The 21,187-nt window shown below is 48.4% G+C and overlaps 3 protein-coding genes across 31 annotated transcripts in view; 2 read left to right on the forward strand and 1 right to left on the reverse strand.

Moving 5' to 3' along the window:
- Nucleotides 1-1,586: 1,586 nt before the first annotated feature.
- slc10a4 (solute carrier family 10 member 4) lies at nt 1,587-3,560 on the forward strand. Its single transcript, XM_023953920.2, has 3 exons — nt 1,587-2,358; nt 2,517-2,727; nt 2,904-3,560. Exons 1-3 carry the CDS (start codon nt 1,922-1,924, stop codon nt 3,426-3,428), a joined length of 1,173 nt encoding a protein of 390 aa, XP_023809688.1. The 5' UTR covers nt 1,587-1,921; the 3' UTR covers nt 3,429-3,560.
- Nucleotides 3,561-3,640: 80 nt separating this feature from the next.
- Nucleotides 3,641-4,989, forward strand: zar1 (zygote arrest 1). Of its 2 annotated transcripts, none has more exons than XM_020702863.3 (4): nt 3,641-4,286; nt 4,450-4,542; nt 4,610-4,684; nt 4,753-4,989. In XM_020702863.3, the coding sequence occupies exons 1-4, from the start codon at nt 3,672-3,674 to the stop codon at nt 4,894-4,896; spliced, it is 927 nt and encodes a 308-aa protein (XP_020558522.1). In that variant the 5' UTR covers nt 3,641-3,671; the 3' UTR covers nt 4,897-4,989. The 2 variants fall into 2 exon arrangements, with proteins under 2 accessions (XP_020558522.1, XP_004067611.1); XM_004067563.5 differs by having other exon boundaries at nt 3,642-4,340.
- Nucleotides 4,990-5,047: 58 nt separating this feature from the next.
- fryl (furry homolog, like) overlaps nt 5,048-21,187 on the reverse strand; it is a 93,959-nt gene continuing 77,819 nt past the window's right edge. For 20 of the 28 annotated variants that reach the window (XM_078945458.1, XM_078945461.1, XM_078945460.1 and 17 more), the window contains 8 exons: nt 18,796-19,003; nt 18,564-18,713; nt 18,364-18,462; nt 15,927-15,995; nt 13,978-13,995; nt 13,251-13,361; nt 9,105-9,298; nt 5,048-6,054 (listed from right to left, as the gene is read on the reverse strand). In XM_078945458.1, the coding sequence (XP_078801584.1) occupies nt 5,814-6,054; nt 9,105-9,298; nt 13,251-13,361; nt 13,978-13,995; nt 15,927-15,995; nt 18,364-18,462; nt 18,564-18,713; nt 18,796-19,003 (1,090 nt within the window). In that variant the 3' untranslated portion in view covers nt 5,048-5,813. The remainder of the gene's footprint in view (nt 6,055-9,104; nt 9,299-13,250; nt 13,362-13,977; nt 13,996-15,926; nt 15,996-18,363; nt 18,463-18,563; nt 18,714-18,795; nt 19,004-21,187) is intronic. The other 8 variants (XR_013655441.1, XR_013655440.1, XM_078945462.1 and 5 more) reach the window with 1 other exon arrangement.

Raw genomic sequence — 21,187 nt, forward strand, 5'->3', positions numbered from 1 at the left:
TTGCAGTTAAGAAAAGAGAAGATTTACCAACTTTTAGCTGGACTAACAAAATGACCGTCTACATTTACCAAAGCTGTGATGTCAGTGATGGAGCAGTGACACCTAGCTACCTTATTGCAAAAAAGTTGGAGCAAACATCCAAACCATTTTCGTATAGTGAATTTATTGAAAAATGCTGAAGGCAGCATGTAATCTAATCACATAATCATGCTAGCAAAGGTCGACTGCTTTTTGGGGCACAAGACTTCTGCATTAGTCAAGGATCACGATTACAGATCCAACATCTCTGAGGAGACTTGGGCGCCAAATGAAGGAATCCAGTCATTGATTACATTTTTGGTTACTATTGATGAAAGCACAGATATGTACAGCTGTGCATATTTATTAGAGGTGTTAAAGAGACCATCACAGCTGAGTTTCTTGAGTTGATGGACACAACAACAGCTGATGACTGCACTGGACAATGTTGGAGTGAACTGGTCACTGACGTCAGTCTGGTCACTGATGGCGCCCATCAAAGGTCAGGAAGTAGGCAGGTGTTGCCACATAATTCAGGCAGACACCAGGAAAAGATTCTTGGACATTTCATTTTGTTTTGCTCACTTAAATGACCGTAAATATCTTTCTGCACAGGATTAGAATCCTGATATTGATGGCCTGCTGAAGTTTCATGACAGAAAGGTTAACTCCAAATTCTTGTTATGTTCACAAATGTTTCTAAGTGTAGTTTAGTTTATTTTTTCACTGATTTACACATTTACATTCTAGGCAGGCGTTTCATTTTTTTCCATAGCCCTTCTTGAGTTTTTTATGGGGATTGCATCAGATGTAAAATATTCAGTCTGTGAATATTGATAGAACCAATGTTTTTAAGTGAAATGCATTTTATTTAAGATCCATTGGCCTTTGTGAATAAATGTGTAATAATAAGTGATTAGGTTTCCATGTTGGTTGAGGCATTTTTTCCAACTGAGTTAAAAAAAACAAAAACAAAGAAAACTTTTTTTTGCTTTTATGTTATGGTCCGGCCCACTTAGGATCAGACGCCTTGAATGTGGCCCCCGAACCAAAATGAGTTTGACACCCCTGGTCTAGTGGGTCTAGATGACCCAACTCCCAATGTTCAATTTCCTAGGATAGCACAAGGGATAAATGAATGGAAAGGCCAGCTTCTTGCAGCTGGAGTCTCTGATGAAACAGTTCTCATGAATGCATCATCTCACTGAGTTAAGACCAGTCAATCACCTGAAAATAGTCAACAAAACTATAATTATTACATTCATAAACACGGCGTGTTTGGTCTCCGTCTTCCCCTCCCTCATTATCTGGATTATATCCATCGTCATTGTGGGGTCTTTGTGTTTTTACTGTTACAGAAGGACTCCAGATGCGTTAAACCAGCAAACCAAGCGCGCGCCCTGATGTAAAGTTTAAGACTCGTGCGTCATCCTGGTGGGAAAAGAAGCTCCGCGGATAAAAAGATAAAAGAGCGCAGGCGCATTTTCCAAGGTGCTTCATGAATCTAAAGCCCAACCCAGCTTTCATTCTATAAACTGCAGCGCCCCCCTCCCCCTTCCCTCACAGGCTCCGTCTATCACCGTTCAGTGGGGAGTTGGCGTCTCGGCTGCTCCTCCTGTTCTGAAGAAAGTGCCGGTATGTCCAGCAGCTCGATCTGGAGGGGAATTTGTCGCTGAAGTGACGCGTCAAGGCGCATTGATCCAGCTCCAGTCTGGCACCAGACGCAGAGAGTCCCTATAAACCACAAGTGCCATGGCATCATCATCATCATCATCATCATCATCATCACGCTCCCTGGTCATCGTGTCCTCCGCAGTCTGTCTTTAGTGACCGCGCGCCTTACGCACGACACCTGCAGGCAGAACTCCCCCTCCGTGGAAATCCTCTGCGCTCCTGTTGCGCTATGGAGCAGCGCGGCGCGCAAATCTTGGAAGCGATGGACTTACGAGTGCCAGTTGGATCAGGAGCCCTGCCAGCCCCCGGAGCCGAGCTCATGGCCGCTCCCCCCACAGAAACCTCTCACCTGATCCCTGCCTTCTGGGACTCCCCCCTCAGTCACTGGATCAACGTGATAGTGGGACTGGTGCTCTGCTTCACCATGCTGGGGCTGGGCTGCACGGTGGAGGTCAGCCAGCTCAGGGAGCACATCCGCAGACCGATCGGGGTGCTGCTGGCTCTGCTGTGCCAGTTTGTCATCATGCCTTTGGTGGCCTTTCTTCTGGCTTTAGCCTTCTCTCTGGATGACGTGGCTGCGATGGCCGTGCTCCTTTGTGGCTGCTGCCCCGGAGGGAATTTGTCAAATATCATGTCCTTGCTGGTGCACGGAGAGATGAACCTCAGGTATATCCACAATCCTCAAAGTGAGGGCCAAACTTACTTTAACGCGCACGCGACCCCAGAGAGCGCACCGAGATCAACTTTTTCTATAGTTGAAGTGAAGTTGTGTTAAAGGTGAAATGAAAGTGCCTGCTGTAACTGCGCCTCTCTTGCGCCCTCAGCATCATCATGACCATTTCCTCCACCCTGCTGGCGCTGGTTTTGATGCCGCTCTGTCTGTGGATCTACAGTCGGGCCTGGATCAACACCCCGGTGGTGGAGTTGCTGCCCTTCGGGGCCATCACTCTGACCCTGTGCAGCACCCTCATCCCGATAGGGCTGGGGGTGCTGCTGAGGTACCGCCACACGCGCGTGGCCGACGTGGTCTTAAAGGTAGGAGAGGTCACTGTGTGTGTGTGTGTTTGGGAGAGTTTGTGTGCGCAAATGGCGCAGTGCGCTGTGGTGGGATGCTGAGTGACATCAGGGCTCCTCCCCGTCATTACGGACAAGAGCCCCTCTTCGTCAGTGTGTGGGCTGTGACGTCATGTGCGGCTCTCGTGTGTCTGCAGGCGTCTCTGTGGTCTCTGCTGGTCACCCTGGTGATGCTCTTCATCCTCACCGGAGCCATGCTGGGCCCGCAGCTGCTCTCCACCATCCCGGCCTCAGTCTACGCCGTGGCCGTCCTCATGCCCCTGTGCGGGTACGCGGCGGGGTACGGGCTCGCCGTGCTCTTCGACCTGCCCCCCAGTAGTCGCAGGGCGGTCTCCTTGGAGACGGGGTGCCAGAACGTGCAGCTGTGCACGGCCATCCTGAAGATGGCCTTCCCCCCGCAGCTGATGGGGGGGCTGTACATGTTCCCCCTGCTCTACGCCCTGTTCCAGGCAGCGGAGGCGGGCATCTTCATCGTGGCCTACCGGGCGTACAGGAGGGAGGTCCTGCACAAACCGGACGCCCGCGTGCCCGGGGGGGACTCGGACATTTCCTATCAGAGGTTTATCGATGAGGACTTTGACTCCTCCTACGGGGCGGTGACAGTGAGTGACCCCAACTCCATCATGCTGGAGCCCTGCCCCCCCCACCCAACCCCTGTCTAACGGACTCGTGGTAACTGTTGTCTGTTAGTCTTCATTCATGATCATTGCTGCGATGGCTGGACGCTCCACCAGCAGCTCGTGACCCTGTACCTCCTGTGTGTTAAACATTAAAGCCTGACAAGATCAAACCCGTTTCCTGGCTGCGCTGTTTGTGTCTGACCTCCCAGCTGAGCCGCGTCAGCCTGATTGAGCGCGCGCGCTCATAACCGGCTCCCGGGCCAGCCCGGGTTGGTTGAACAAAAAATGGCAACGTATGGTGAGGAGCCAGTGGACAGCTACTTCTACTCATCCTACAACCCCTACGCGGGCAGGTACCCCCGGGGCAGAGACGCGGGGTGGAAATACAAGAGTTACCTCTCCCAGTATGGAGACTCTTCCGACGCCTTCAACAACCATCAGCGCGCGCAGCTGAAGTCCATCCTGTCCCAGATCAACCCCAAACTCACCCCGAGGCTCCGGAAGGCCAACACCAAGGACGTGGCGGTGCAGGTCAACCCCCGGAGGGACGCCTCGGTGCAGTGCTCCATCGGCCCGCGGACTCTGCAGGCCATGAGGCGGGACCTGCAGCGCAGGAGGAGGCCGGAGCCGCCGGCGCCTGGGGCGGGCAGTCCGAAGGCTGCAGGCGGGGTGAGATACCCCCGCACCCTGGCCGTGTATTCACCCATAGCTTACAGAAGCGTCACCTCCTTCCTGGTGGAGGACGGCAGCAACAAGGAGCAGCAGCAGGAGGACGAGGCCTCCGGTGAGGCGCTGCACACTGCGGAGCCCGCTGGGGACCCGGAGAAGGAAAACGGCCCTGCGGAGGACGGAAAGGCGGCAAAGCCTCTGGAGCTGGACAGGAAGGTGGAGAAGCTCCAGGTGAGGAGCGAGGGCGCGGAGGAGGCGGCGGGCAAGGCGCGCGTGCGCTTCCAGGTGAGTCCAAGCGCTCCAAAAGGAGCATTGGAGATCAGTGACTGTTTGAAGCTGTGGCTCCGTCTGAACATCCACGAACAGATTCAGAAAAGCCCTTTTTGTCCTTCAGTTTCTGGAACAGAAGTACGGATACTATCACTGCAGAGAATGCAACCTCAGATGGGAAAGTGCCTACGTGTGGTGCGTTCAGGGCACCAACAAGGTAAGCAGCAGACTGTTTCTGATCAGTGACGTCACCTGCAGCTCTACAGCCACTGCTTTGTCTCCAGGTTTACTTTAAACAGTTCTGCAGGAAATGCCAGAAGGACTTCAACCCGTATCGTGTTGAAGACATCACGTGCCACGTAAGTCTTCCCGTCTCCCAGGAGCTGCAGAGCAGAGCAGCCATCCTAAAACGCCTCTGCCTCCCCAGACCTGCAACAAGGCGCGCTGTTCCTGTGCCATCACACAGCGGCACGTCGACCCCAAACGGCCGCACAGACAGGACCTGTGTGGCCGCTGCAAAGGCAAGCGGCTGTCCTGCGACAGCACGTTCAGCTTCAAGTACATCATCTGAGCGGCAGGAGCGCCCTGAGCACAATCAAGACTTTATTTTTTTGTTTGAATCTGGAATCAATGGTCTGCCGTGAAATAAATGATTACCCTTGCAGTTCCTACTGAACGTCCTCTTCTTCCTCTGCAGCAGAAAGTCAGACTTCAGGTCGTAATTCAAAGGATAAATCCTTTAATACCCGAGAAGCTGGCATGTAAAAACACCGCTCTACATGAAGGCTTCAAACTGAGTACAGAAATTACAGCAGCAAAGAGGGCCTGGAATCAGCCTGTCTGCAGAAAAGGTGCAACAAGCAGGATCTGTGAGGAATGCATGAAGAGGGCGACTGTCCATCAGGCAAAACCTGAACCAGCGAGTCTCTATACATCCTAATATGAACAGTGCAATGCACAAGGGAAATACTGGTTTACACTATACACTTTCTAAAATATATACAGAGTAAAATAAGTTATTTCTTAGCCATAGCATGTTTGCATTTGTGTGAATACCAGAGTCTCTAAAGGCATCTATTTGGTTAAAGTGAGTAAAGCATGAAGACCTTTAGAAGGGACTTGGATCAATAAGCATTTCTTTGTACACTCCCTGAAGGCAGAACTCCCACAGGTTACACGTTAAATAGCCCAACATTTACAACCCAACATGTTAGCTCTAAAAATAAATTTCTCAATATTCTTGCAGTGCTCTACCAAACATGCATTTGAATCTCCATGGGTCAAACTGCCGGGCGAGGCCTTCAGGCTGGGATCCGGCTCCGCCCGTCTTCCTCAGAAACACCATCAGACTTATTGCAACAGAATTCTGCCGGTGGGCCCGGTCCGAGGAAAGACTCCAAGCATTCATACATGTGAAGAGTCCTTTAGCCCTTTATAGGAGAAGTCTGTCGGCCTCCGCCTCTCTGCAGCTGCTGGAGGGAGGGGGCCTCACAGGCTGGTGCTGACCATGGTGGGGGGGGGCAGGCAGACCTGGGCCTGACTCAGAGCCTCCCGGATCTGCAGGTTGAGCTCCATGAGGCGAGCGTTGGCCTGAGACAGGTCCCTGCTGGGCCCCACCACCGCCAAGCAGCCGGTCTGACCCAGAGTCTGGTGACGGAAGTAGATGTGCAGGAGGGTCTGGACGGCGTTGTCCGACTCGCTGCCGAAGATGTCGTTGGGCCACAAAGATCTGGTGATGGAGAGAAGAAAAGGGGAGAATGCTGACAGCTGAAGACCAGGAAGGTTCAGAAGGAAACGTCTGAACGTTTCTCCTGATCAGCTCCACAGTGAAATGCAAATGAACAAAAACGGCTAAAATGTGTCATGAAACGGAACAAAGAGAAGCTTCAACTATTCATGAATAAGTAGTGAATATTTATATATTATTTAAGAAATGTGTTAGTGATAAAATAAAAGAAACCTAATGTTTGGATAAGCTTTCATTTGAAAGTCTCTCAAAGTGCAGATCCTGTCCAAAAAATGAAAATATCATGGAAACAATCAAAAGTTCTAAAACATTCAACTGGACTAACCTGAACTAAACTTTGTCCAGTTGAATTTTTTACAGGTTTTCATTTTATCATCAACTGGATGACTGAGAATATCATGGACAACTATTTATTTAGTTATTTAGGGCTGCACGGTGGCGCAGTGGTTAGCGCTCTTGCCTCACAGCAAGAAGGCCTATTCAAAATAATAATCTTTCATAGACTATAGATTTAGATTCCTCTGCTTAATTGCTTGTTTTCCCATAAAGGTTCCAGCTCCTAAAACCCTCAAAAACCAGATTTCAGAAAATTAGAAATCTGTCCAAATTCTGCAGGACATGAATGTTTTCAGCTGACTTTCAGCAACTAATCATCTCCCACACTCCAAGCAGCTGCACAGGTTCCCACATGTCCTTCAATTGGTTGAGTTGGGTTGGATCTGGGGAAGACCATCATTGACCCCTCCATAGTCTGGGGAAGCCACTACAGTTCCTGGCTAAGGAGGCTGGCTGTTCACAGAGCGCCGTGTCCAAGCAGATCAACGGAACGTCTAATGGAAGGACAAAGTGGAGCAGGAGAAGACGCTCCAGCAAAGAGACTTCAGCGGATCAGCAAAAGGACAAGATTCAAGGAGCTGCAGACCTCCAGAAAGCCTGGAATGAGGTGGAGGAACAGCTTCAAGAACCTCCACCTTCAGGAGACGGGATCCAACTGTCGGGTTCATCGGGTCAAGAACCTTCTGAGCCTGGACCAACGGAGGAAACGTCTCAACTGGACCAAGAAGAAGAAGGACTGCACTGTTGGTCAGTGGTCCAAGGTCCTGGTTTCTGATGAAAGGAAAGTCTGTCTTCCCTTTGGGAATCAAGGTCCAAGGGTTTGGAGCAGAACCCGAGCTGCTGCAGGTCCAGAGGGAAATCTCCACAGCCATGATTTGGGCTGAAATGTCCAGAACTGGTCGGGGAAACTCTGCTTTCTTCATCCAGAATCACTGCAACAGTCTAGAATGTTCTAGATCAGTGTTTTTCAACCTTGTCTGAGCCACGGCACACTTTAACCTTAAAAAAAAATCCCGCGGCACACCAGCATCCAAAAATTCCTAAAAAGGATAAACTCATAGTCTGTATTGATCTACAGCCCCTCCACAATCTCACATGCATTTTTGAGATAATTGTTACAGAAAAAGCTGGAAACTGCAGCTGTTTTTTCTAAAAGATGCAATAAAAGTTAAGTTAGAAGATTTAAAAACAGTTAGAAGTGTGTTCGTTGGTTTCAAGACGTTTAACAACAGATCTCCTTGTGCGCCGTCACTCTCACAACCCAATGCATCATGGGAGATGTAGTGCATAAAACGGCCGGAGATCGGTTTTCGGAGCTTCATTGTTTTGTTCACTTGTTCCACGGTCTGATACCGGATTCTGTGGAAAGCTACACCGCTAAAGACGAGCTTTAGCTGGTATTTCTGTTAGAACTGAGCGACTTTACGAGCTAAATCGGGACAAGGAAGTGAAGACTTTAACCATTTCTGATTGGTCAGACTGATGACATGTGATTAAGCCCCCCAAGAATGATTGGTGGAGACAGTTAAAGGGACGGGACTTTTCCAAAATACAGCCGAAGGTGCAGCTGAATCGCGGTACGTCATTCTTATCAAAATGTCTTTAATAAAATAAAATAAACGCAAAGAAAAAGTATTTTACGATCTTTTATATTCCTAACTCCTCAGTGTTTTATCAGGGCCTGTTTGGATGAACACAGAGCTGAAATCCTGGAGATGGAAAATGTTTTTAGATCAGTGAATGAGGGCAATTTCCCACGGCACACCTGACCATCTCCCACAGCACACTAGTGTGCCGCGGCTGAAAAACACTGATCTAGAGGACTTCAGGATTCCTTCTGCTGAGGATCTGGATGCAGATTTCATCTTCCAGCAGGACCTGGTCTCTGTCCAGACTATGGAAGGGTTTGGATGGAGATTTCACTTTGGAAAGAATTGATTAGGATTTGATGTCAGCAGAATCTCTGTCTTTATCTTTTGGTAAAAACCCAGAACTAAATGGAGATTTCTGCACAGTTGTTTAATGAGCCGGAACCCAAATTTATGTAAAAATAACCAAATACCTAAAAATCAAACAATGTGCCCTGAATCTATATTCTCTGAAAGTTACATTTTTTGAATGGAATTGTGGAAAAGAAACACTTTTCAATGATATTCTGATTTATTTGGAAAAAGTATGCAGCTCATTTTAATGTCAGTGAGCAGAACAGCAGGAACCACATTTAAACCCTGAAAAATAGAGATCTCAACGTTAACTTTGCTGAAGATTTTCATTCACACATTTCTACTGAGAATGTGATTATATGACAATTGAGGAAAACACACTAAAGCTAAAAAGAAATGTTAAGTTTAATCTAAATTTTCATTTGGCTGTACATTTGTTTAAAACTACTGCATAGAATTCTGAAATGTCCCTTTTTTGCATCTACTTGGACTTTTGATAAAAGCTCCTTTCTGCTTTCTTTCCAGGGCAACACCATCATAATGAATATCTGTACGTCATTCTCCGCTGGTGTTATTGCCTCTGATGGATTTCCTAACAGCCACATGTTGATCTGTGCAGCCCAGCGATACAGATCACCCAGCACAGCCAAAACCAAACAGCAGGCTTCCTCCAGCAGGTCTTAGATGCACATCTGTAATGAATCTAGATGATTTGTTTTGTTACACAGCTGATGGCCTCTGTGCCAATCTCACCTGAAGATCTTGACTTGTGTGAGAGCAGAGCTGAAGTCCCTGGCTCGCAGTGTTTCAATCAGGGACTGGATGGCCGTCTCAGTGTTAGTGTGGACGTTGTCCGACAGGCACACGTCCTCCTGACCATCATTTCCTGTGTCTGCCTCGTTCAGACAGCTCTCCAGAACAGCCAGTTCCTCAGACATGTTGGTCACCTTAGAAACAGACACATGCTTTATCAGATCATCACAGTCCTCAATATTACAGCTAGAAGTACAGAAAACACCTCTGAGGTCAGCAGAGATAACAAACACAAACAGGACATGTATCTGTTTTTATCAAACCTGGAGACAAAACACCTTCCTTTTGTCCACCTCCACCCACCAACGTCCACTCCTGCCCCCTACATCCACCCACCAACCTCCACTTTCCCCCTAACATCCACCCACCAACGTCCACTCCTGCCCCCTACATCCACCCACCAACGTCCACTCCTGCCCCCTAACATCCACCCACCAACCTCCACTTTCCCCCTTACATCCACCCACCAACGTCCACTCCTGCCCCCTACATCCACCCACCAACGTCCACTCCTGCCCCCTACATCCACCCACCAACGTCCACTCCTGCCCCCTACATCCACCCACCAACGTCCACTCCTGCCCCCTACATCCACCCACCAACGTCCACTCCTGCCCCCTACATCCACCCACCAACGTCCACTCCTGCCCCCTACATCCACCCACCAACGTCCACTTCGCCCCCTACATCCACCCACCAACGTCCACTCCTGCCCCCTACATCCACCCACCAACGTCCACTTCGCCCCCTACATCCACCCACCAACGTCCACTTTTGCCCCCTACATCCACCCACCAACGTCCACTTCGCCCCCTACATCCACCCACCAACGTCCACTCCTGCCCCCTACATCCACCCACCAACGTCCACTCCTGCCCCCTACATCCACCCACCAACCTCCACTTTCCCCCTTACATCCACCCACCAACGTCCACTCCTGCCCCCTACATCCACCCACCAACGTCCACTCCTGCCCCCTACATCCACCCACCAACGTCCACTCCTGCCCCCTACATCCACCCACCAACGTCCACTCCTGCCCCCTACATCCACCCACCAACGTCCACTCCTGCCCCCTACATCCACCCACCAACGTCCACTTCGTCCTCTACATCCACCCACCAACGTCCACTCCTGCCCCCTACATCCACCCACCAACGTCCACTTCGCCCCCTACATCCACCCACCAACGTCCACTTTTGCCCCCTACATCCACCCACCAACGTCCACTTCGCCCCCTACATCCACCCACCAACGTCCACTCCTGCCCCCTACATCCACCCAGCAACCTCCACTTCGCCCCCTACATCCACCCACCAACGTCCACTCCTGCCCCCTACATCCACCCACCAACGTCCACTCCTGCCCCCTACATCCACCCACCAACATCCACTCCTGCCCCCTACATCCACCCACCAACGTCCACTCCTGCCCCCTACATCCACCCACCAACGTCCACTTCGCCCCCTACATCCACCCACCAACGTCCACTTCGCCCCCTACGTCCACCCAGCAACGTCCACTCCTGCCCCCTACATCCACTTCGCCCCCTACATCCACCCAGCAACCTCCACTTCGCCCCCTACATCCACACACCAACGTCCACTCCTGCCCCCTACATCCACCCACCAACATCCACTCCTGCCCCCTACATCCACCCACCAACGTCCACTCCTGCCCCCTACGTCCACCCAGCAACGTCCACTCCTGCCCCCTACGTCCACCCAGCAACGTCCACTCCTGCCCCCGACATTCACTTCGCCCCCTACTTCCACCCAGCAAACTCCACTTCGCCCCCTACATCCACCCACCAACGTCCACTCCGCCCCCTACATCCACCCACCAACGTCGTCTCCTGCCCCCTACATCCACCCACCAACGTCCACTACTGCCCCCTACATCCACCCATCAATGTCCACTCCTGCCCCCTACGTCCACCCACCAACGTCCACTCCTGCCCCCAACATCCACTTCGCCCCCTACATCCACCCACCAACCTCCACTTCGCCCCCTACATCCACCCACCAACGTCCACTCCTGCCCCCTACATCCACCCACCAACGTCCACTCCTGCCCCCTACATCCACCCACCAACGTCCACTTCGCCCCCTACATCCACCCACTAACGTCCACTCCTGCCCCCTACATCCACCCACCAACGTACACTCCTGCCCCCTACATCCACCCACCAACGTCCACTTCGCCCCCTACATCCACCCACCGACGTCCACTTTCGCCCCCTACATCCACCCACCAACGTCCACTTCGCCCCCTACATCCACCCACCAACGTCCACTTCGCCCCCTACATCCACCCACCAACGCCCACCCCTGCCCCCTACATCCACCCACCAACGTCCACTCCTGCCCCCTACGTCCACCCAGCAACGTCCACTCCTGCCCCCAACATCCACTTCGCCCCCTACATCCACCCAGCAACCTCCACTTCGCCCCCTACGTCCATCCACCAACGTCCACTCCGCCCCCTACATCCACCCACCAACGTCCACTCCTGCCCCCTACATCCACCCACCAACGTCCACTCCTGCCCCCTACATCCACCCACCAACGTCCACTTCGCCCCCTACATCCACCCACCAACGTCCACTCCTGCCCCCTACATCCACCCACCAACGTCCACTCCTGCCCCCTACATCCACCCACCAACGTCCACTTCGCCCCCTACATCCACCCACCAACGTCCACTTTTGCCCCCTACATCCACCCACCAACGTCCACTTCGCCCCTTACATCCACCCACCAACGTCCACTTCGCCCCCTACATCCACCCACCAACGTCCACTCCTGCCCCCTACATCCACCCACCAACGTCCACTCCTGCCCCCTACATCCACCCACCAACGTCCACTCCTGCCCCCTACATCCACCCACCAACGTCCACTCCTGCCCCCTACATCCACCCACCAACGTCCACTCCTGCCCCCTACATCCACCCACCAACGTCCACTTCGCCCCCTTCATCCACCCACCAACGTCCACTCCTGCCCCCTACATCCACCCACCAACGTCCACTTCGCCCCCTACATCCACCCACCAACGTCCACTTTTGCCCCCTACATCCACCCACCAACGTCCACTTCGCCCCCTACATCCACCCACCAACGTCCACTCCTGCCCCCTACATCCACCCACCAACGTCCACTCCTGCCCCCTACATCCACCCACCAACGTCCACTCCTGCCCCCTACATCCACCCACCAACGTCCACTCCTGGCCCCTACATCCACCCACCAACGTCCAATCCTGCCCCCTACATCCACCCACCTTAAACATCTGTATTACACTTTTTAACCACTTGTGATTCCAGAGGATGAATGCTGTCTACCTAGTTTCAAGATAAATCCATAAACCATGACTGGTCCAGACACAGTCTGGCACTGAGGAGCTGCATGTCCATTTCCAGAGAGAAAACTCTAAACTTTGTACATTTTATTCTTCATTTTACTATACAAGACCATATTTCTCTGTAAAATAATACAGCCACTATTCAAAGTACTTCCATCAACATTTGCTGTGACCCCCGAATCCCCTTTATTGTATGTTTAATGTGAGGAATGTGGTAGAACATCCACCCTGAGACTAGGAGGTCACGAGTTTAATTCCGCGGTCGAGTCATACCAAAGACTCTAAAAATTAGATCCAATGAGTGCAAAACAAAGCATAAAAGTTCATCAAGTTATCGCAGACAGACGTCAGCAGAACCAGGTAACATTAGTAGTAAGAGTTAGACCACGCCATTCTTCATACGACTGGTGCGATGGCTAATCGCTGTCGAGTATAAACCAGGCTTTAAGGGTTGGATTGGGGGGATTAAACCAGCAATGGCTCCCAAGTGCAGCTGGGTCTGCAGCTCACCGCTCCCCCAGGGGAGGGGTCAAGTGGAGAGAACTAATTTAATAATAACGTAGGTGTTTGACAGGTAATGATGCTTCTAACTTTAACTTCAACATGAATGAAGACTTTTATAAATAAAGTATTCCAAAGGTTTCTGTCAGTTGGAATGTTGAAACATGTATTTTTATTAGTAAAACCAACGTCTGCACCCATTCCTCCATCACCATCTTACCTCAGCTTCTCTCTTGATGGTTTCCACCCTGCTGACGAGCTTACAGTAGGCCTGAAACAGGAGCAGCAGCTGAAAGTGCAGCTTATACAGCCGCCGACACAATTCCAGTTCCTGCAGACACACAGCGTAAGAGAGCATGAAGTTCTGCGGCCACTTTGACGGTCATGTGGTTAAACTAATGGATAACCTGGGTTAGACACAAATGGAGGCGTTAGCCCAGACTGGTGTGTAAAGTACCACCTGATCTGGGCTACAGAGAAAAAGTGAGATTTAAAAAAAATGCATAAGTTGATGTTATTGCCTGACCTGCTGATCGCTGAGATGATTGACAAGAACTGAGCTACAATGCTAACCAAGAGAAATATGATGGGGGGGTGTGATGGGAACAACTATACAGATGAAATGATGATCATGCAAAAAACAAAATTTTTATCTTTTGATGAAAGTCTCTGATTGTGAGCTATGACCACAGACAGCATCAGTGTGCCGCTCAATCTGAGCAAGAGGCTGGTCCTCAGGACAAAACAATGGTCTGGAGAAAGGAAAAGACAACTTTGGGGATGGTCGGTCGGACAGGCGAGGCGCTGAATCGGGTTACATGAAGATTCAAAGAAAAGCAAAGAAAAAAGCTGGGATTGGTGAAGGCAGAGCATGCTAGCAACAGCAGTGATGAGATGGTCAGCACCGTCTGAGTGCAATTAATATCCATAACATGAGAACCACTTACTGCTAGACTTTCCATTTGCTAAGCAAAAGGTGAGCAGGTCACAAACAACAAAAGGAGAGAAAGACCAAGAATTAGTGAGCTTTAACATGACAACACAGTGACCGACCTGCCAGTTAAGAGCTTCTCATCTTCCCCTCAAACAGAGAGCTCACAGCAGGAAACCCAAATCTTTACAGCCAAAAGCAAACAGCAGCGAGAAAGTACAGAAGCTCGGACAGGACAGGCCTCAGCTGTGACTGAAGACAGCAGCCTTAAGGCCCGTACACACCGGGACGAATATTCGCAAGCCGTTATTCGCCAGCATTTTTCAACACGTTTTTTGTGTTCACACCAAGGCGATTTTCGCTGACGATGAGCCGAGCGAACATGCAATTTGATTCCCTGACATTAGATGGCGCTTAATGTAAAACAGAAATACCCCCTGTACACAACTTCACGCTTTTTAAAGTCGCTTTTCACTCAGAAGAAGAGAGCAAGTATTTACGCGCTTGTCAGAATCAAACAAAGAAAACATGAATATTTCCAGCACCAGTAGCTCCAGTTCCAGCGATGAAGAAATTATTGTTCTGTTGAATGATGACAGACGCCGGAAAAGACGCCGATTTTGGGTACATCCCATAGTTACGAGAAGAGAAGAACATGGGGAGTTTTATCCACTGGTACAAGAGCTGAAAATGTATCATGAGCGTTTTCGGGGATATTTTAGAATGTCCGTCAGTGAGTGCATCTTCTTCGTCTGATTTCTTCGCGGCAGTGTAGACGCTACTTGGCGTATATCTTCTTCGCCGTGACGTATGTGTGCTCAGCAAAACAGTTTTGTGTTTGAGCGCCCCCAAGTTGTGTTTTACTGTACATTCAGAAGCTCCAGACACGTGTGCAAAAGCGCCGTTCTCATTGGTCGAATAGATTTCGACGCGGCGCGTCAAACCCAAAAACCGAACCCGAGGCATTTTTAAAAATGACGCTTTTACGCGTGGCGTTTTTCTCGTCGGTGTGCACACTCACATTGGTGCCCTTTGTTTAGTCACGAGGCGTTAAACGTCGGCGAATATCGCGCGCGGAATTCGTCCCGGTGTGTACGGGCCTTTAGGGTGAGGTCATGTCTCTGCAGGGGAGGAAACTCCCATCTTCTGAAGGAAAGCAGGTTAGCAGCTCTGAAGTTACAGAGTAGTTAATAAAGTTCTGGTCTTTGGGGGTTCTGCATTTCATTATAGGCATTTAACACGAAAACACTTAAGTAACAAAGAAAAGCACCTCCATAGTTCAAAGTGTGACTGTCCTTCATCCATTCATGTTAAATCAGGATGTTTGAGCTGAGATTAGTCACACAACTGAGCAAATTGGAGTTGTTGTTTTTGAAATGCACCGTTTCATCACTATATCACGGTTCACATTTCAGTCTCGCTGTTTAGCGGGTTTTTTCTCAGTGCAATTTCTAATGTTTTTGTTTTTACAGTGCACTGTGTTCTGCATCCTGATTGGCTGTAGATCAGCCAATCCCCTTTGTGGCGTGTCACCTGTACAGAATGGGGTCACTTTGCCAGAAGTACATCAATCTTTGATCACGATCAGATTTTTGTTTTCATTCTATAAACTGAACTTCTTTTTCGTGAAGGTTTGAGAGTTTAAACAAGAGAAAAGTGTGAAAATGTTCACATTTGTCTGAGAAAAGTGTAGAATAATAATAATAATCCATTTTATTCATAAGGCGCCTTTCTGGGCACTCAAGGTCGCCGCACAGCATGTATACAGTATAAAAATACAAAAATAGAGAGTGTGTAGTGAGGAGTTGCACAGCCTTAAACATCTGGAATTACTGTAATAAATAATGACTATTTTACAGATTTTTTTTTCTATCGTGCGTTATTTTCAGAAGTGCTGTATCGAGTGTGACTATGGTCATCATAAGAGGAAGTAGCTGAAATGAGGACTTGTCAGCATCAACCCACCTGTGCATGGCTGTTGAGTGTCTGGCTGCTGTCTTTGTCTCCAAAGGTCTTCCTGCAGTTCTCCAGCCACTACAGGGTGAGAGGACAGATGGGTTAAAATGAAGGGCTGACAAAAAGGAAGGAGACTTTGTGAGCAACACAATGGTAATAAAAATGGTAATAAAAAAATAAAAAATAAATAAAGAAGCACTTTTTTATTCCACAGATCATTTTCTGCGTTTATGTCCAGCATATAACCAAGGCTGGCCAGCCAGGAGATTCAATAAAAGAGTTCTACTTGGTGAATTAAAGAAGGCTTGTGCCGAGTACGGGATGCTATCTGGGCCTCCAGGGAACATCGCAGCCTCATTCAATTAACGCTCCTGCATCCCAGAAGCCTCATCTTTCTTCCTTCCCTTCCCCCTCCCTCACCCTCCTACCCCTTGCAGTTTTTCCCGCCTGGCCTTCTGTAACTGATTTAGGAGAACAGAGTTATTTTTATCCCTCCAGCACTGATGTTACATTTATCTGCCATCGGCAGATAAATGTATTTGTACCAAAGCTGCTGCATTGTGTGCCCTGTTGATGTTCATTCTGGAGCAACATTAGGGATGAGGGGCAAATCCCATTTTGTCTAAACCCCAAGCCCTCCCATGATGCCTCAGCTGAAACTGCAGCGTTGCCCCGATGTGCATCAAGACAGTATGAGGCACAGTGTCCTCAGGGCAAAGGTTAAGCTACAATCAGCAACACGCGTTTAAGTAACCACTTTCAGTAAAAAGTCCATGTAAATAAACAAAAATGTGCATTTCGGGCTTCTGCGTTCAGAACTCTCACATTCACGTGCTGCTATAGTTTTCGGGCTCTATGTACAAAACACGTGGCCATTGAACGTACGCTGAAAATGAAACCAGCTGAACTTTAACCCGTCAGCCACTCTGATTTGGTAGTGACGAGTGGATGGTGTCACTTTTAATTAAAAGAGGTGAATCATGAAGGACAAATTAGTGATGCACGATAAAGACTTAGTAATATTAGTAAGTACAAAGTAACAGCGAACAGCTCCTATGCATTCAACAAATTTGCAGAACTAGTTTTCCCTGCAAATAAATTGAACAACAGATACATGTACAAACACTTTATTAGCCTTTAGTCTGTCATACATCTGTGAACAGAGAAAATGCATTTAATGGTCAGAACAAATACTAAGACTTTAACTGAAATACCAATGTAACAAATACATTTTTCAATACTAATAATGCCTGATATAATAACGTGCAAAGGAAATAGTTTAATCTTAAAATGCAAAAATGATTTCTTTGAAACTAAAGTGCAAAATAATAACTATAAAGTTTTTAACTGATGTTCAAAATAAATGGTTGCTCATAGAAATAAACTTTTCAAAAACATGAACATTCAAGCATTTTACAAACCAGAACGAAAAGAAAGAAACCCCCACAATTCCATTTCTTTTTTTGGTTTTAACTGTGGTTGGATCAATGGGAGATTCTTCCTGACAACAAGTAGCATCTCTGCTTTCTGACAGGTTAGCTGTTGATGTTTTCAGCACATTTGCAGCAGAAGAAAAAAACGCTGACTATCAATGCTAGTGCAGGACGCTGACAGCTACTTCCATGCAATGACTGCTAGCACTAGCAATGACGTCATTGCTAATGCTAGCAAAGACGGCAGCTTCATGTTCTTTCCACACATCGCGGTGGTGAATTTTTTAATAGCTTGTGAGATTTGTGGTGTTAAAGCTTGACCCTTTTTCCCTCTTTGTGACACATCTGTTGAACACATTTAGCAAACAGCGAGTGAGTGGTTGGTCTCAGACACGGTAACACGGACCCACATGGGTGAGAGCTGCTCCATGTTGCAGACAGCTCTCTAGCCCAGGCGCTGAGAGATGATGTCACTTACATGCGACAGACGCTTGCAGGATGGGCGGAGTGAGCAGACACCTTGCTGGCACAAGTAAATACAGTGGTGAGTGAGGAAGCAACTGTAGTTTAAGCTTTTAGTTATCGGTCCATTTTATCTGCGAATTTTTTTCTTATCGGAATTATCGGCATGACGTCATATTGTCCACTATCAGCTAATAATTATCGGTATCGGATATTATCGTGCAACCCTGGGAGAAATTAATAATCGTGGTTCGTTTCCGGCTGAAATAAAATATGTTGTATCATATTTCAGAATAGATATAATAATAGAATAAAAAGCCTGGAGTGAGATTCACTAGATTTGAGCAAGCCTCTACCAACTGTAGGCGGTGGACATGCGTTAGTGAACAGTAAAGAAACAAAAGAAGCCCCTCCCTGCTCAGCCAGTGTGAACACCGTGGATTAAACACACGTTACAGAACACGCATTTGGCACGTTGTTGGACGCGGTCACATGCTCTGTGTGTCCATAGCTTAAAAGAGAACGGAGTGGGGATAGATGCTCCTACTTACATCCTCTGCAGCCTCTTTCTTGGCATTGTAAGTGTCCAGGTGCTCCTGCAACTCTAGGACACTGAACTTCAGAGTCTCCAATAGTCCACAAGAAACCAGCTGTAGAAACACGACAGGACAGACACCTCATACATGACGCCACAGCAAAGTCCAGGACATACATTAAAGTGTATGGATAGGAAGGAGCTCTGCATACTCACCGTTTCTGCGTCCATCAACACTGTGGGGCATTGCAAGCAGGACGTCATGACTTCCAGTGAACTAAGGAACTGGTTCCCCATCCGCTGGAGCCTTTCTCCAAGAAAACGAACTGACGAATGTGTGATGGAGCCAAATTTCCTTTGAATACTCTACACCGTAAACAAGAACAACAAGTACATCCATTTAAAACTCCCGTTATTATTCTTCCAAACTCAAAGGAAACATGCTAACCTCAAAGAGTCGGGAAAACACATGGAAAGTGTAAACAGCAGATGACCCATCGGTGTCTGACAGCATCTGGTTAACATGGCAACGCCAAGCATCCTCCTCGCTGTCGTAGGCAACAGGCTGAAATGCTGCTAGAATGGCAGAGAGGAAGGGCGAAGGGGGTGGAGAGGCCTGAATCTCAGAGAAGCAGTCTGCGTCACCTTCATCTTGACTGAAACACACAAACGCACAGGGACCAATGAGCTACAGCATGTTTTACAATGAAGGACAGACAAACACGTCATCAGCCTCACACTGCTGCAGAGCCTGCAGGAACAAAACCGGAGCTCTGAGCCCTGACGGGGTTCTCAGGATTATCATCAGCTAGTAGCATTTAGCATCCCTGATCCCTATCTGACAAGCACCCACATCAAGAACAAATACTCACAGGCCTGTGGAGTGGAACAGCTTGAAGAAACAGACAGAATATAAATATCTAAAGCCCGAACTGCCGAGCGCTGCCACAGACACCGTCTCTGTCCTCATCTTCACCTAAGCTAGCGCCTTTCCCCTCCCTCGTCTGCAGCAGCAGAGCTCCGCACTCATCCCACACAGAGCTGCAGAGTGCTTCATACCAGCTCAGCACACACACAGCTCCCAAATTCACACTATGAACCGAGCCGCTTTCAACCAGTTCTCTCCCTCTCAGTAAGCAGACTGATGCCCTGCAGTTTTCCAGAACCGTTCTTCTCATCTGAACCACATCAGAATAAGAAAAAGGAAAAGCCTTCTGCTCTTCATCTTTACTGCCGTCCTCTGGGGAGAATTGGCCCACCTTGATGAGCAAACACTTCAGGGCTGTGGACCTGAGCCAGACTGTGCTGGGACACCTTCAGAGTTTGAAGAACTCAAGCCAGACCAAAGTTATTGTTGGCAAACAGATTCAGAAACATAGAAAAGGGTTTAAGCTGTGCTGAGGTTGAGTTAAGACGAGTAAACCCAAACGCCTGAGCTGAGATGGTTCTGGTTTGTCTAACACGGTAACTAACACTCAGACAAACATGTCACTCATGCCTTCAGAAGAAAGGGGGTTGTCTCTATGGTGACACCATTGACTATATCAAAGGACTGGACTGAGTGGCCCCTCTCGCCTGGCTTTTTAGAACAGGAAGTACCCGCTGGCTCCAAGAACTCAAAATCCCATAGACTTCTATGAAGAAATAAACAGCTGTTACTCAGTATTTGCCAGAATAACCATTCTTTTTACATGTTCTCCATAATGCTCTTTTTATGATATTTCTTCTGTAGTTCAAGTTATTTAAGTTATAATCTGACCAATAAGAAGCTTCAATTCAGGTATTGGGTCTCACATCTAACATTCTAAGCATCTGATTGACAGTTTTCGCGTAGCCCGCTTTCAAGGGGTAGGAGTGCGACCTCCCAACAAGCTCACTCCTGATTGGCAAGAGTGGTTGCCGATGATGCAAACCGACTCGGACAAATTACTTCTGGGTGACAGCATTTGGCTCCAACTAGTGTCTGTATCGCAAAAACATGGCGACTGAATTGACTGCATTTCACTGGAACAGGAAGTGAACCATTTTCAACGGATGACGGCCCACTGACTCCATTAATCACCAATGGATCCTGGACAGCCTCTTAAACAGCGATGACTTCTTCTGCTTCTACACACCAGCTAACTTCTGCACCCTGCAATAGCTTCCTCTAAGGCCAACCTTTACACAATCCTGACTTTTTCCTTTGTTTGACATATGTCACCTTGTTTTTATCATTTCAACTGGACTGGATGATGATGAACTCTAACATCTGAAGGCTCCAGACCAGAGTGTGTCACAAGCAGATTCAACCAGAAGTACCTTTTATGAAGGTAGTGAGGCAGTACTTTCTGATGTCCTTTTGCTGCAGTAGAATAACTTCGGGCCTTCTGAATACTTTTAGAATACTTTTGATTTATTTTTAACTCCAGCAAATAACACTGCAGCTTATCCTACGTGTATACCTGGTAAAACCAATACGCCAGGAAATCCTCAGGCCAACGGACAACAATGATGGTTGAGCACGTCATTTTGAAACACTACATGATCACTAGGGATGCCACATTATTGGTTTGCAGACGAACTGCATGTTACACTGTTGAACCGAATCATGTGGAAAGTGAATCATCCCTAAGGATTGTGTTAAAATGATATTTCTCCTTCATTTGTACTTTGGTGCTTAAAGCTTTTACAATCCTCTGGATTTTGAAAAGACTTTAACCAAACTCCAGCATCATTTCTACAGATTCCTTCACATGACTCAACTCAAACGACAGCGGATTCACAAAAAATGCAGGCAAATAAGCAAAAATTAGACACTGAAGCATTTGCATTAAAAAAATAAAACGCAGGTTTCTTTA

Source organism: Oryzias latipes, chromosome 4 (genome assembly GCF_053564925.1).
Source record: "Oryzias latipes strain Hd-rR chromosome 4, Olatipes_Hd-rR_3.1".
Classification (NCBI taxonomy): Eukaryota; Metazoa; Chordata; class Actinopteri; order Beloniformes; family Adrianichthyidae; genus Oryzias; species Oryzias latipes.